This window comes from Megalops cyprinoides, chromosome 1 (assembly GCF_013368585.1).
Source record: "Megalops cyprinoides isolate fMegCyp1 chromosome 1, fMegCyp1.pri, whole genome shotgun sequence".
Lineage (NCBI taxonomy): Eukaryota > Metazoa > Chordata > Actinopteri > Elopiformes > Megalopidae > Megalops > Megalops cyprinoides.
Window position 1 is genome coordinate 22,582,902 of NC_050583.1, and position 16,525 is coordinate 22,599,426.

The 16,525-nt window shown below is 37.3% G+C and overlaps 1 protein-coding gene across 1 annotated transcript; it reads left to right on the top strand.

Annotated features, from left to right (window-relative positions):
- The first annotated feature begins 513 nt into the window (after nucleotides 1-513).
- si:ch73-256g18.2 (small integral membrane protein 36) lies at nucleotides 514-966 on the top strand. Its single transcript, XM_036521770.1, has one exon. It carries the CDS (start codon nucleotides 622-624, stop codon nucleotides 922-924), a length of 303 nt encoding a protein of 100 aa, XP_036377663.1. The 5' UTR covers nucleotides 514-621; the 3' UTR covers nucleotides 925-966.
- Nucleotides 967-16,525: the final 15,559 nt, after the last annotated feature.

A 16,525-nucleotide genomic window follows, 5' to 3' on the forward strand; every position in this document is an offset into this window, starting at 1 on the left:
AACAACCATCAAAGAAAACATACCTGTTCCTACCCTGTAATAAACAAATGTTAATGTATGATTTGTACATACAGACTAAATTTCTTGAATGGATATTGAACTGAACATTTACATTTTTAACAACAGACCACAGATGTGTTGTGTAGAATATGTGTAGAAATTCACATAAGATATTGTTGATATATTGCTTGATATGGTGTTGGCATAGAATTAAATTGAATACATTACATAAACAAACACATATAGCTGCTTTGGTTCAAACACTGAAACATCAAAACATGCTGCCTGGCAAGCAGTCTGCTTGTGTCTGGCAGAAAGGATCCTTTGCCTTTTCTATTACTACAGTGTTTGACTGAATTAATTCTACTCTGTGCAGTTGGCAAAATTAAAATGGCGGCTTAAGTTATTAATCTGAGCTGCTTTAATCATTGGCTACTGGAATTCAAGGTTGGACGAGTAGTGCGGATTAAAGTATTTTTACCACAAAGCCACACATCCACTCTGATCTGCAGCAGAGAGCCCTGCTGTCGCTCTCTGCCTCACTGATTCCTCCTCCTCTGAAGGCAACGGATGGCTGCTCTCCCCCCTCTGCATGGGCACCGCAGGATGTGAAGGGGCACCATGGGTTTTATGGAATTTTACCTCGAGATTGATCCCGTCACGCTCAACCTCATCATCCTGATCGCCAGCTACGTGATCTTGCTCTTGGTCTTCCTGATCTCGTGCATACTCTATGACTGCAGGGGCAAAGATCCCACCAAAGAGTACGCGCCAGAGCCTCCCGCCGCCCCCAGCCAATCTCCCATCAGACTGGTGGTCATGCAAGGTTCGCCTGCTTCGGGCCGCTGGGACCAGAACAACATGGTCACAGCGTACGAGACGCCAGCCACCGACGTGCAGGAGAAGAGGAGCACGTTGGTCTGAAGCAACGGACATGCGGGTGTCCTTTGCAGCTGCGTACTCCCAGGTGACCACTGGACAAAATGTTCTGTTTATTCTTCGATTATTCCCTAGTCTCTTGTGTGGAACAATGTTCACTTCTGACCTGTGGAAGACCAGGCTGAGAAGGTAAGCAGTGGTCAGTGGTGTGAGTGTCTTTGGTGCCAGATTGGCCCAGATGGAGTCACACAGGTCACATAGGTTGGAATTACTGTTGCAAAACTATGTAGAATTTGGAGAACATGATTAATACAAATTAATAAATAATATAATTAATGCATTTCTCATAAACACGGTTTGAATATGAATGACTTCTCTGACTTCAACTTTATATTTAGTTTTTTTTTTAATAAACAGATACTGTCACTGAAAACTCCCCTAGTGTTATTTTCTCAAGTCTATTTTCAACTATAACGGCCTCTCCGCTGTATAGTAATTTCCCATATAATAAATAGAGGGTTAAAAACTTTGGTTTTATTGTTTATAGTCATTGAAGGTGCCCCCTTTGTTGTGGGGCGGGAGGGAGGGGTGATGTTGAGCCTATTTTTTGATGATAGCCTTTTGAAGCAGTTATGACACGGTGGCAAGACATCCCTCCGCTTCCAGTGGGTATTGGTCTCATTGGACAGGCTCCAGATTGTTTGTTGCCTGTGCAAGCTGTGTGTGAATAATGTCTTTGGCAAACATGTTGTCTGCTTTATTTAGGATGTGTGCAATGCCTCATAGAGGCCACTGCTTTTGTGTGCCATTAGACACTTGTTCAGTGTTGTTGGGATCCCTCAGCCATATTCCTCATGGCATGCCACATTCCTCATGAGAGGAACAGAGCTAACAGTTGCTAACAGCTGGCTCTCTGGCTGTGCAGACCCTACCATTATGTTGCGACACATGGGTGTCTTTGGGAAGGGCATGGAGAGCAGTGGTTTCCTCCTGCAGGCTTTGGACAGCCTGTCAAGTGTTGATCACTGTAGTTGTGCTGCCTCATTCCTTCCTTATGAATGGTCTTATGGGGGATGTCTCACAATTTAATACTGCTACTCTGGTAGTAACCTTCTTTGGCAGAGAACATAGGAGTGAGTGATGTCATTTTAACATCATGACTACATTCTAATCTAGTACAATCCTGCTACTTGAAGGAAGACAGAAATTTTTCGAAAAAATATTCTCATTTCTTCAATGGACTTCAAATGGTTTAGAAAAATATTCTCATTTTATGCTGATGGTGGGCACTTATTACAGTGAATGAGTATGGTTGGGGCAGTATCTGCTTATTACTGAATATTCTTATCCATTTGAGAATAACAACCAAATTTCCTTTATTGGATAATAGTTGACCAGGGTCATCTTGGGCAATCTTGGGCAACACTAAAAGCATATTATCACGATGCATCATGATGCCAAATTTAAATAGCCTAATTTACATCACATAAGATTGCCATATTCTCACTTGTCCAATCTGGCTCAGCAAGTACTTACCTTCTGGTAAATGAAACGAGGACTCACATATTAGAATATCACACCATGCCTGTTAACATTACAGTGTAGACAGTGCAGATTGGTTGTAGATTTTAACTGAGCAAGCATCCAGGTGTCAGTGCACAATGCAAAGTTATGGTGCACTTTACCTCTCCTACCTGGTGGCACTGAGTCACTGGAACTGTGATGATTGCTGAGAGGGAAAGGCCAGTTTGTGTCCATTCATCCTCTCAGTTCCTGGCACGCAGTCCACAGAGACTCCAGTTGTATGCCCTCTGCTGTGACACCACATTGCTGTGGGCTGAAGCTTTGTCTTCTGGTCACTTCCTAATGGCTATAATTGTTACCACTGCTGTTTCCCAGAGCTTCAGCTTACACCACAGAGAAAGCACTCTGATTTTCAGGGCTAGCAGTGTTATGATGAGTGAAATGTAGTTGGGGGAGGGGAGGGGGGGGGGGGGGTGAAGTGCGTACAGCTTGTTTTTAATGTCACTTTCCCCTTGAACACCATCCTCCAGAAAAATATGTAATATATGTAATTCATTTTGCTGCATTTCAGCTATAGTCATAATATGTCAGTTACATGTCACAAGCACAGAGTGACTTACAAAATCGCAAACAAGAAGGTTAAGGCTAAGGGCAAAGATGATACTGAACCATATGTTGCAATGACCATGTACAATAAACATTCCATGCATGTAAAAGTTATTAAAAATAAACCTCAGGCTCAACATATCGGTAGAGTGGCCTGGTCCATCTCAGCTTTGGAAAGAACATATTATAATGAACAAATCAAGGTGATACATGAGTTACTCTTGTATCTACACTTGTGACTTTTAATCCTTATACTGTGAAACACTTCACTCAGGTACCTTAAATAGTTTTAGGCCTATATCTCCTTATGTGACTGTTCTCTAGCAGCAGGGAATTACTTCCCAGAGCAATTTAAAATAAATTACCATGCAATGGCCTGTAATTCTCTATTCTCAATTCATGGCTTCCAGGAAGTTGGGTGGAGAGAAGACCAGAGCTTTATCATGAGTTCCTCTCCAGGAAAAACACATTGCCACATTACTTGAGATACTTGGAGACTCCACAGCATCTTTAATACAATGCTGTTGTGAAAGAGGTGTTTCAACATTTGCAGTGTTTCATACGTAATTACACTACTGATTTATTTCCATCAACAGACTATTTATATGGTTGGATTCACAGGTATACTGTATATGGCAGCTAAAATAGTTTTTTTTTTTCTGAACAGCTAGTACTGGTGTTTCTGATTGAACCCCAGTAATGCCCAGTTGGCAGAAATTGCTTGGGTTTTTCCCAGCCCTGAAATGCAGTGTAGCTGCTGAACCTCTGCTAAGTGTGCTGTGCTTAATTTGCTGAAACTAGGTCAGATTCCACACAGGTTAAACCACCTGAAACATTCGTCCACAGCTCTCTCAAGCAGGCTAAAATTTATACAACTAAATACTCCACTTTTTTTGTTATATTTCTCTTTACTATATATATGACATTGTGGGTGGATATGTGAAAACATTCTGAGTACAGTTAGTTGGACCAAAGCCTCCCCTGTCTGCACTGACAGCTTGTAGGCACTGTAAGTGCTTAGGGTAATTCACTATCCCACCTGCCAGGGCCTCTGACGTTGGTGGTAGCCTTTGCGAAATTTTCTCTAGGGGAGCGCATTGCATGTGAAGAGGGTTCGCAGGTTACTGCGTGCCATAGCCCAAGCGCCCAGTAGGCTTCCCGTGCCGCTCTGTGGAAACTATTCCTATGACTTGTCTTCCCTCCCCAGTTAAGTGTGACCATGCACTATTCACAGTTTCCCAGGCATGCAAAGCTCAGCTGTTTGGCAAATCCATGGGCTCCCAACCACGTTACGCTGTAACACAACTCCCACTGCGGATCTCTTCTGTGACATTAAATGCCCTGCCCCCTTTTGTCATGAAGAATAAAGCCAAGCAAAGCACAAACAGAGCTATAAAAACTAACAGGACCCCACTGCTTTTCCACACCTGGCTTCAGCTCTGAATTACCATTTGGCCTTGCTATGGAGCAATACCAGAATGGAATGAATAAAAGTACTGACACCGTGAACATGGAAAATTTGGAAAAGTTTCTACAAGTTTATTTGTACATTTCCTTATGGACTGCCAATACATGATGTACACCATACTTTTTGAGCACAGATCAGATTAGCATTATGGTCACACTAAGCCAACTTAATAGAGGTCACGTAACCAAATACAGACCTGTTTCTGCCAGTGAAATGTCGTAATTTGGTGACATCCACCAGTTAATCACTCAGTCTATCTATCAATAAAATATTTCAACTCATTTCAAGCAAGTCAGAGGGGATTCAAGAAATAAATTGCACAAAAAATAAAAATGAGATATGAAAATGTGTAAAATAGTTACCATTTACTCCCATAAAAAGCACACAATTTACCAGCACAGTTTTAAAGGCAGTGATACTGTTCCTGTAGATAATTTCTGTAGGACCATTGTTTTGATTGAAATGTGGTAATACAGTAACATGGCATATCACAGGCCCACTATGCCTAAGCACAGCTAAACAAAGCACTGAATCATTATGTTATCCTCTTTTATATGTTTTCTTTAGTTATTATTGCTTTTTAAATCGATAATTAATTTGTAAATTGTGGTCTTAGGGGATGTTGGTGAACTTTTCATATTTACCATTCTCTCTCAACTAGCTATACAAGGGCTAATTCTATATGATCACAAAGTCGTCACTTGTCGTAAGAAGTATGAAGTCAAAGAACTGTTTGAATGCTTTTACTATGTAAGACGGTATACTGTGGTCCTTGGGTCTTTCCCATCCCCCACAACTTCTGCATGAAGCACTAAGCCCATTAGAGAGCTGTTTAACCCTCTGACAAGTCTCCCCAAATCCCATGTTATCCTGCAGACAAGCTGTAGACCAGACCATCTTTCATGGAAGCTGCTGAATTGTTAAGGAGATTTCTTGTTTTTGTATGTCTGCACAAATGTGTGCATTACCCCTCACTGGTTTGACACAGTTGAATGTCATAGAATACATTTTCAGTTTTAAAAAATCCATAAGAGAGTTTCAGTGTGCATGTATTAGTGTGCAGTGAAAATAAATCATTGTGATGCTGTAGAAGTCTCTTCTTACCAAAAATGTATGTCACTGTTTCTGTCCTTTGCCTTATTTAATGAAAATTAACATTACTAAACCATAGATTCCATGCAACTCCATTTTTGTATTGTCTTCTCGGACCTAGTTTTTTTTATTCCATTCTAACTATGCTTCTGTTTGTAAGTCAAAAAACATGTCTTATCTATGGTATTATTGTAATTAGAAGGTTACTTTTTATTGTTAACTTTTGGTATTGTTCATTAAGTTAAGACAGATAATGCAGTATATATGTTAATGCATACATGCATGGTTAAGTGACTGCACCTTAACATTTAACTAGTTGCATGTTATTACTCTTCAAAGTCTGATCACGACCATCACAACAGGTGACGTTTATGAATTTCACTGTTTAGCAGTATGTGGAAGTAGGATTCCATGTAATGAGACTCAAAAACAAAATTTCCCACTGGATCATTTGAATGATTTACATTCATCTTCAGCTTGTCCAAAAGTAAAAAAATTCCCCTTTTCCTTTTTCCTAGCTAGTGTAGTTAGTTTTGAGGGTCCACCAGGAATGATGTGATCTGGTAATTGATGACAGATGTTTTTAATATAAAGTTAAAGAGTTTTACCCACCTGTTTTAGTGTATCTCTGATGTTTCATTTAAATCTTGTTAGCTTCCACCACAATGTCCTAGTTTCAGCTTCCAAGATTGCTTCCCACTCTGAGAAAACTCTGTAATACAATTTTAAAAGAAGTAAGTGCAGACATAGAAATGAACTATTAGCACAATTTAGTAAATCAGTTTAAACATTTAATCCCATTTATAGCATATCTGTCATGCTGTAGCATAATGAGCCATGCTGATGAATAACATTACTTATTCTAAAGTCAGTCAGCTTGGGTTCGGCGGTGCTCCATCACCTCTGGATTTGGCCATTTCTGACTCCAAAACCACATCTATTTCTATAATGTTTTCTTTGAATCTGAAATGCTGTAGGATTCCAACATTGTCTACTTGCATGACGCTAGGATACCCAACCACCTTCATTGGCAAACGTTAGACGCAGCATAAAACACAAAGGAATTTTGTAAACATTGATATCTTTAAACATAAATTAGACAGTCTACTGCTTCCTTTTAATCAAGCTGAAATGCTCACTACATACCTCACTATAGATGAAGCTTTTATGTATATACAGTATATGCTACTGTATATGCATAAAATATTATCTTTAATCACAGGAAAAATATGGACATAAAACAATGACTGCAAATCTGGTGGAACAAAACTAAATATATGAGGATGAATAGTAAAAGTAAAGTAATATGATGATTTGGATCCTACCTAAATCCATTTTCTTCTTTCCTTTCCAGATCAACACTGAGAGACATTGGGACTTGGCATGTGGCAGATGATTTGCTGTCTCTGTGAGTTTTATTCGAATGTGAAGGGGTCATTGTTTGTCTCTTGCCCATGCAGTCTGGCCCATGCTTGGGCTATTGGCTATGGCAGTTTGCTTCTACACCATTTGGAAATACCTCTGCTGGACCCATGCAGCTGTAATCAAAGAAGTTTAAAAAACTGGAATGAACTGATGGTAAATGGAAATGCTGTAACTTTCTATAGTGCTCTTGTCTGCTCATAAGAGCACATAAAAGCAATCCCTAGAATTTTCAATGAAAGCCAAAGGTCTTACAATTATGACAGTACATGGCTGGTTTTCTATTTCCTAACAGGTACAGTGGTGAATTGTTTCAGTTACTGACTGGGCCTTTGCTACCATCAGATACTGTTTCTAATTGTCATATGTCTGTTAAAAAAAATAGGCAACTACAATATTTGACTTCTTCTTCTGTTTTTTTTTTTTTTTTTTTCAATGTGTTGGCTGTGTTTGTATTTGTTTCCTCTGAACAGCATGACCTCAGTTAATACCTGACCTCAATTTTAATGGGTCAGTTATTTAATTCAAATTTAGACTTTTCTTTTTTTAATTAATTGAGAGCTACAATATTATATTGACAGCAAAATGTATTTTTTTTTTCTTTCAAGATGCTTCTCAATGCACAAACATCTTTGAGATATGAATGTACAGGATACATTTTGTTATAAAAAATGTTCTTTCATCACAGTCCACAACATGTTTTTTCTGAATATATGTCTTTATTAAATAATGAATGCATTTTTTGTTTTTGAGAAAAATGTGAACCATGGAGGATATTGTTACATGTAATAAAAGCATGTATGACAGTGACACATTTGGAAATTCCTGATGTATCACAGTCAATCTATTTGCATGTGAAAGTAATATAATATCTCTTTTTTACTGTCTTTTTCCTTTACTGACAAAAAATGGGTATTGTAAAAAACATTCTGGATGCTGTTAGAGCGTCTTAATGTTCTAAGGAAATGAGTTAATTGATTTGAGAGTCTCAGCTCAAATGAAAATGAAGGTAAAGTTTTGAGTTTTAATGCTGTTTGAAAGGATGCTGACGTGCAAAATATGAACTCTTGCGTGCACAAAATGAATGTCAATGTGCGCAAAATGAAATGCGCAAAACACTGGTGTGCAAAGGGAAGCTGAAGTGGATTAGGCTGCCTTTAAATCATCCAGGAACCAGTCCCCCCAACCCCCTCCCTCTGTTCACAGTGGAGCTCGGGCAGGAAGGCCTGCTTATACACTTGGGCTTTGTGTGACGTGATACCACAGGAAACGCAAAACAGCGGAGTGTGTTAGACAGATACTAATGAAACTAAATCCTCTTATGTGAGGCAAAGGGATGTTTGGGACATAGCAATCATTGCAGTACATTTGCAATATGAATTTTGGTGAATTTCCTACATTTGTCATGTAAGAGGATTACTTGCCAACTTGACTGTGCATTACGAATTTCCTCCAATGCCTGTACTCTGAAGACTTATGTAAGTTGTGCTGTCTGGTAAACTGAATATGTGGAATTACACTTCTACTATTGAGCTTCTACTTCTATTACCACTGCACTTTATCATTTCACAGAGTAAAAGTATTTGGAAATGCATTATCATTTAGGTGTACTTTTCAATATTAGAAATAGAAGTATTTTCTTGTGAAAGTGTCTTTCTGTCATTTTATTTTTGTCTTTCAGTTATACAAAGGGGGAAATGCAGTTCATCTTGAAAATACCTGGCTCTTCTGTGATTAATTACTCCCTTGATTTAGTTATTGCACATAATGTTGATCTGTCACACGTTTCATTGTCCCCTCATAATCTGTTCAGTGTATATTGGTGCTATATACCACAGGATTTCTAATATATGTAAATTAATAAAATAATAAATCCTGTACCTAGTCTGATTTCCTTTAGTCATTTTATCATCATTCTTGACTTTTTACAAATTAGAAAGGGAATTAGAGGTCAGATATGATGCTTAAATTGAAGATTACATGAAAAAGTTATGGAGAAGACAACATGTGAAGCAATATCAGGAGTAAGGCAATGGGCGCAATGAGAACTGGGCCAAGCACAAGGGGTTTTGGGGTATTTTGGGATATATGGAGTATTATGAAAAAGCCACAGGCAAAATATCTGATCTTGTTTGAAATTCCATGTTTCACAAGCAAAATAATTCAGAAAATCAATCAGCCAATCCATTCTTTTTTATCCATTCTTTTTTATACTTACACTTTTATATATATATATATATATATATATATATATATATATATATATATATATATATTACTTTCTTTCAAAATTAATATATAAAATATAAAATTAAAAACTTTATAAAATGTATGTGTGAAATGTATATATTTTGATCATTTATATACATATATATATACCATCATTAGGTCAGCTATATAAAATAAAATGTGTTTGATCAATTATGTTATTATCTGAAGCCAATAGGAGCCAATAATGAGATCATGACAACAAACTGAGAATTAAACCAAATTTAAAGATCAGTCTGTGTAATAAAATGTAGATTTGGTCTAAAAATAGACTAGACTTTGTGAGTCTCATGTTACCTTGGTTTGTTTTTGACCTTTCTCCTGATTCAGGTTTAAGAACTCATGCAACACGTGCAGTGGGTGTGAAAGCATTTCCTGATGATAGAAACTATAGAAAGAACATTCTCCAGCATGACATTAGCTTCGATCTTCAAAGGAGTATGTTACACAGAAGCTCGTCTCACTATATTTTCTGCCTTCATGTGGTCAGATACCACAGCAAATTCATTGTATTCATTCTGTTGTATTAGTGAAAAAGCTCATGTGATATGAATTATCTGCTTTCTGGAATTCGATTGAATATAGCAATTGATTTCAAAACTACAGCTCTGAACACTCTGAAAATATACTGCTGAATATTTTCTGTATGCATGATCTAAAACAAAATAACCTCCACTATGTAATGGAAGCATTGTATGAGCACTCTGTTTTCCACATTAGCTTGACATGACAACACGTATGACTCAAAAGAATCTGTCCCTTGAATTTTTTTTTTATTTTTTTTAGCATGTGTGTGCATGTGTCTGTGAACCTGTGTGCGTGCGTGATTGTGTGTGTGTGTGTGTGCGTGTGTGTGTGTGTGTGTGTGTGTGTGTGTGTGTGCGTGTGTGTATGTGTGCGAGGCTGCTTGTTGTCTCCTTTTTGAAGCACACAGACAGGATGTACAAGGCTGGGAGTCACCGGATGGGAGCAGCGCTGGGCCTGTAATTCATGTGGTCTTTTAGCTTCTACTGTCTGATTGCAAGCAGAGGGGGGAAGAACTAGGATTAACAAGAGATGGCAATCTGTTCCCTTGTGTGAACAAATGGCTTTATATAACCAAGTCCATTTGATAAATGCTTCAGAAATCCGCACAGGAAGCCATTCGAGTGTCCCTTCTGAGTGTGAGGCAGATGGAACACACCCAGCAGAGACAGTGAGGGAGCATTTTTACCATTTCGGTCAAATAAACAAGGGACATGTCTCCTCAAGACTCAGGAGAAACACAACAGCAGCAACAAATTTTATCCATGAAAAAATGTCAGAAAAAATATGTATTAAGAAATACATTAATACATTAATATATGTCATAACATATGTCATAGCCTCTTTGGATTTAAATACAGCCTGCAATATGTAGTATCCCATCTGAAGTACTCCATCCTTTGATATCCAAGAAATCCCTCAAATGATTCGTGGTCCACTTTATTGTTAAGCAGTTTCAGAGACTTTATTCCAAAAGGGGGGAAGCATTTGTTGTTCATGTGGTGAGAAGAAGTGAAAAAGGACGAAAAAAATCTACACAGCTTCTTTTTTAAAACAAACGGGCATCGGGTGAGAAGATGCCTTTGTTCACAACTGATGCTGTCAGCTTTATGCATTGATAAACATGCACTTGCTTAAAGTATTTTTTTTTTCATTTACAATGAGTTTGTTTCAATCATCGTATTAGACCCAACAACTATCATGTGCAGAAATAATTTCAGTATTAAACTTCAACATTAACTATTTTAACTATAACTGTAGTACTTATTTTTGTTGTATGATTTCTATCACTATTACAAGAACAATAATAATAACAATAATAATTTTGTTATTATACCTGTTTGTTTTATGCATTGACACCAGAAGCAATCACAAGGAAAAGCTTTAATGTTTCAGGGTAGAGAGCGCTCTCTAGTGACCATTTTAAACTCATCATCCAGTTGCTCAGTAATGTAGCTAATTTGGAAAATTATATCCTACCAGCTTCTCTTAGACACTAATTTCTTGTATAAACAAACTGGCAACCAAATAACATCCTATCCATGCATATTCAAACCATAACGCATTTGTGTGATGATTTAAGGCATTAATTCTTAGCTAATGTACATATCCTTTGTGTATGGAGCACAGAATCTTGTTTCTTAGATGTCCCTGCATAAGTCTAGTATATTAAGCATGTTTTTCAAAGTAAGGAAATGGGAAATCTACATCAATAATGAACATGCATGCACCTGAGCTCAAAAAGGTTAAAAAAAGAACAATCTCCTATGCCTATGTTTGCAAAGTACTCTCAGTGCTGACCGCTCAAGCTCTCTCATCATCACCCTTGGTGCGGCTCAAGCCTCTAATTTGGTGTGCTCTTAGAATCAGTGGCGAGGAGACTGGGGCACAATCACCCTGGAAGCATGCACGTCTGAGCTTTAATTAAGGGCTATGTTCTCTGCCTGGAAGCAGTCTCAGCTGACGGTAATTCTTTAGTGCTAATGAAGCCTGGGCAGCAACGACTGATCCAACAGCACATTTGCCCACAGTCAAGTGGACTACTAGATGGCAGCTAATTATTGCAGGAGAGGAAGCCTTTCCTATGTTTTATCTGTGTGTGGGTGTGTTCAAGTTTGAGGGTTTTTGATATATTTTTAGGTTTAGAATAAGAAATAGGAAAAGCAAATAAACTGTTTTTAATGGCAAAAAGCAAATTCATTCATATCTTCTTTACAAAAGATGACGTTATCCTGTCCTACAAAAGCATGTTGTCAGATTGAGACATAAGCTGCATAACTATCTGTAAATCTATGACATTTTGGCAATCTCAAGCATGCAAAAAAACCACCACTGAAACTTTAATACTTTGATCTCCACCTTGAAAGTATATGGCTTCAAATATTTTCATGAGAGTGTCTGAAATCATGTACATAGCACTTTCTTATGGCAATGGTCCAAATCCTTTCCTGACAATACTCATCAGTTAGAGGCAATTTATAGAGGTTAAAGCGGCTAAGCCCTCCAGAGGAAAGAACATATTGTGTATATTTACCCTTTATGGAAAGTACGCCATCATGTGGTGAGATCTGTGCTGTAATCAGGTAATATTGTATGCACCAAATTCTTTTTTATGTGCATAAAATATTGGTATGATATAGTTATGCCTATCCTGATAGCAGCATAGTTCTGCTGAGACAATAGCGATATGTCACATTCCAGTGCCCACACACACTTGTGAAACAAAGACAACATATTCAAAATATCCAGATCAATTTACAGCATTTATGATTTATGGTCTTCAAACTCAACCTCCCTGTAATTAGATCTAGTGGTAATATTATTTTACCCACCACGCACTAATTAACATGAAGGGCTGCCAAAGGACCATGCCAAAATTTAAAATAGATCAGTAAAATACTTGGTTATTTCATAAAACATCAACACACAATTTCTTGTGGGAGGTACTTTTTTCAATGGATTACATTTACATTTGGCTTACTGATAAGGTATGGTCCACAATACTTGAAATTTGGCATCAATTGACCATAGTTGACCATGAGATGACATGTAAAGTACTGCCATCTGATGGATTGTGATTGATACTAACATTTCCCCAAAAATCTAAACTAAAAATATGTCAGAGACTTAGATAATAGCTCATGCATTCATGATGGGGCAGATGATGTATGAATTGGATCAGTGAGAAAACATTATTTTCACTAATATCAAAATAGCGCCAAGCAAAATGGCATAATTAGGACGTGTTCTGTGAATTAGGAAACATCTGACTAATTTTGTTGTGTGGCAAAGCAAAAAACAGAAAAACAGTTTAATCATTGTACAGACTTATGTTATATAAGGCTCAACTCTCTATTGGCTAGTTTCCTTGTGCAACCAGACCCCTTCAGGCTTCAGATTATTCAGAACACTGGTCTTTAGTGTCCCAAAATATGCCCATGACCCTTGTTTCTGGCTCTCAATAATAGTTTGCATTGAATGCCTGGCTGTGTCTCTTCCCAAACTTCCCAAACTCACCTTTTTCCTCATTGCCCTACCCCAGTGGTGGAATGGAGCTGTCAGAAATGCAGAAGCATGCACCAAGTTCCAACACCAACTAAAAGAAAACACCTGTTCTTGGTTGACAAACTTTAAACTTGTCCTATGTATAAAAAGTCTGTTTACTCCATCTTTAAATTAATTACTGTTTGTCACTGTAGTTTTTTTTAATGAAATGTGTTAATTTTATCTTACTTAGTACCATATAAGTACTGATTCCAGACATGTTGCTATAGGAGATTATTACTGTCCACTACATTCACTTTAGAATGATGTGGATATGTTGTTCTGCGGTGTAATTGTCAGAAGGAATGTTGTTCAGTTTTAGCACAGGCTTATAGCCTGATGCCCATTTACTGAAATTCTGGCTGCTCCTTACTTCACTACAACTACTTTAGTTGCTGCTGTGCTCTACATTCAATATATTATGCCATATAAGGCTCACAAGTGGCTCTTGAGAATAGTGTCAAACAAATACACCTTATGCTCTGTCCTTTAATGTGCAAGTATGTGCGAATGATAAGAAACAAGGATAATATGACATACGAGAGAAGAAACTGTAAAGATTTTATTTAACACTAAAAATTACATACAGAAAAAGGAGGAGTTGGGCTGAACAGTATATGCATCCATTCCTTCACAAACAGGATAAAAGTGCCCTTTATTTATATGTATGGTACCCTCAGTGAAACAGCCAGTTGGTATTGCCAGAAATACAATGGTAATCATCCTGCTGACAGCATCAGAAACAAATAATGGTCAAATAAAATCAAATGAATCATTCGGGGGTCTGATGGACTGGACAGCCCTTCTGTGCAGTTCTGAGCCTCTCCAAGTGGTGTTGTGAAGACTCAAGTTTGCATTGATGTTACAACTCTTTACATTGTTCAATGACTGAAAACAGTCAAAATGTATTGAAGGCACTTGAATAGACTCAGAAACATAGTTATTCTCTTTATATGAGGTAGCAATATAAACAGGGGTAGGGGGGATAATTCTAAATTATCCTGGCTTTCTCCTGTGTGTATTTTCTTTCCTAAATTTCACAAGAAATGAACAACTTGACAGTTTAAGCAAATAAGCTCAGTAAATGCTGGGAGTGAATTATGAAAAAAAAAACACACAATAAAAAGGCCAAGGTTATGGGAAAACCTTCAGATCACAAGTTATTCATTATACACTCCAGCTGGAAACATTAAATCAGATATTACCAATACTGGCTCCCTGTGTTAAAACCAAGTTTTACGCAAGTAAAGAGCACAATCACTGCTCCATTAGCTTTCCTACTCCCAACGTATTTCTGTACATAAAATAACCATATGTTAATATTTATTTTATATAAAATACTTTGCCATATATTACATTCCTCTGCCACAATTAGCTGAAGCAGTACATATAACATCATAGATATATTTATGTAATTTAACCTTATTTACAATATACTGAAAACTTTTTTTTTGTTGAACCATGAAAGCTCTTTGAGTGTCAATGATAATGCAAAGCAATATTATCAAAACCTGCAAATCGAAGGTGGGCACAACATCATCAATGACTTCATATACAACAAACAAAACAAAGCAAACTAAAAACAATAGCTGGTAGTTCGGTAAAATAACAACTTGGAATCATTTTTGTATCTTTTTTTCCTAGGTCTTTTGATGTTTTTTTTAATATTTGATATTATGATTGGGACATTAAGTCGATGTATTGCTAACCTTTAATGTGAAATACAATAATGGATGTGGCAGGCGGGGGGCAATACTTTCAAGCGGTTAATAAGACTGTGCAAAAAAGTCTTTGCACTAATGCCCACCAGAGGCCAAGTGTGCTGGATCACGCTGTTTTTTCAGACAATAACAATAATGTGTAATATATTTCAGCAACAGCAATAGCATGCCTTGTCTTTGAGTTGAATACACACACATATATACGTATGTTTGTGTGTGTGTGTGTTTGTATATGTGATAAATTCTTTCTAAATCCTTTCCATATATGTATATATAGATTTATTGTGCCTTTTAAAATACACTGTCAGTAATTGTGTAGGAAAAAGAAATACTGTACAAAACAACATAGTTTACACTTTATATAAACATTAAAACTCTTATAATCAATATATTTCATGTATTATATCTTTTGGTCTGTAGTAAACATTAAGAAATAGATTTAGGTAACCACAGTATAGGACAACACCATCCACCTTGCTGTTGTACATCTTTTACATTCATCTTACATCCAACCTCCAAGGCAAACACATAGCTACAAAATTTGACCAAAAAAATTTATCATGCACAGAACAATGGTATAGTACTGGTTCTCCAGTTAATTTTGTTTAGCTTTCGGTGTGTAATTTAACAGAAATCATGCCAAAATGTATATATATATATATATATATAACAATAGGAGAAGTAATAATAATAATAATAATAATAATAATAATGACTCCTTTTCAAAGCAAAATGTACACAAAATCAGGCAGTTTAAATTTAAACAGTAGAAACATTGCAATTGTTCAGATTGTAAAACACGCAAGTACACAGGATACATGAGGAACGGCCTCTCAGGGGGAGCCATTCAACAGCCAGTAGGAGAGGTCTTGCACTGTGTTGGAATTCCTGTCCGTCCATACTAAGCAAGATCGTGCTAGAAAACCTGCTGGCTGTTTTTTTTTCCCGAGATAACGGAGGTTTCCTGAAAGGGGGAGGGAGGTTGGCTTCACATCTGCGAGGAGTACCCAGGCAGCATGTCTTTGCAAATGCTGGGATAGGATTATTGCTTCATGTTCTGACAGTGCCAAAAACAATGGTGCTCTACTTTAAAGTAATCCTATACGCCAAGTTGTGATGAAGGTGAGGATATAATCTCTGCCTAGAACTACACAAAAAGCACACAGAGAGGGAGATGGGAGATGTTATGTAGCTACTGTTATGGGACAGCACTTTTAAAGCAATGGATGCGGTGGAGAGGAGATCACACTTAACTCTAACAATATTGACATCAACGAGAGACTAAAAATTATACACTGTTTGTACTAGAAAAGAACTCCTGTACTTAAAAATATCGGTATAAGGTGGTCACACAGAAACAAAGACAATGTACACTTACGTGTCTGAAATACAGGAAGAGATTTTCAAAAGAGCTAACCTGTTCCCATTCATCAACACAGAGCAGAGAAACAGAACGGGACAGTAGGTAGGATAATCA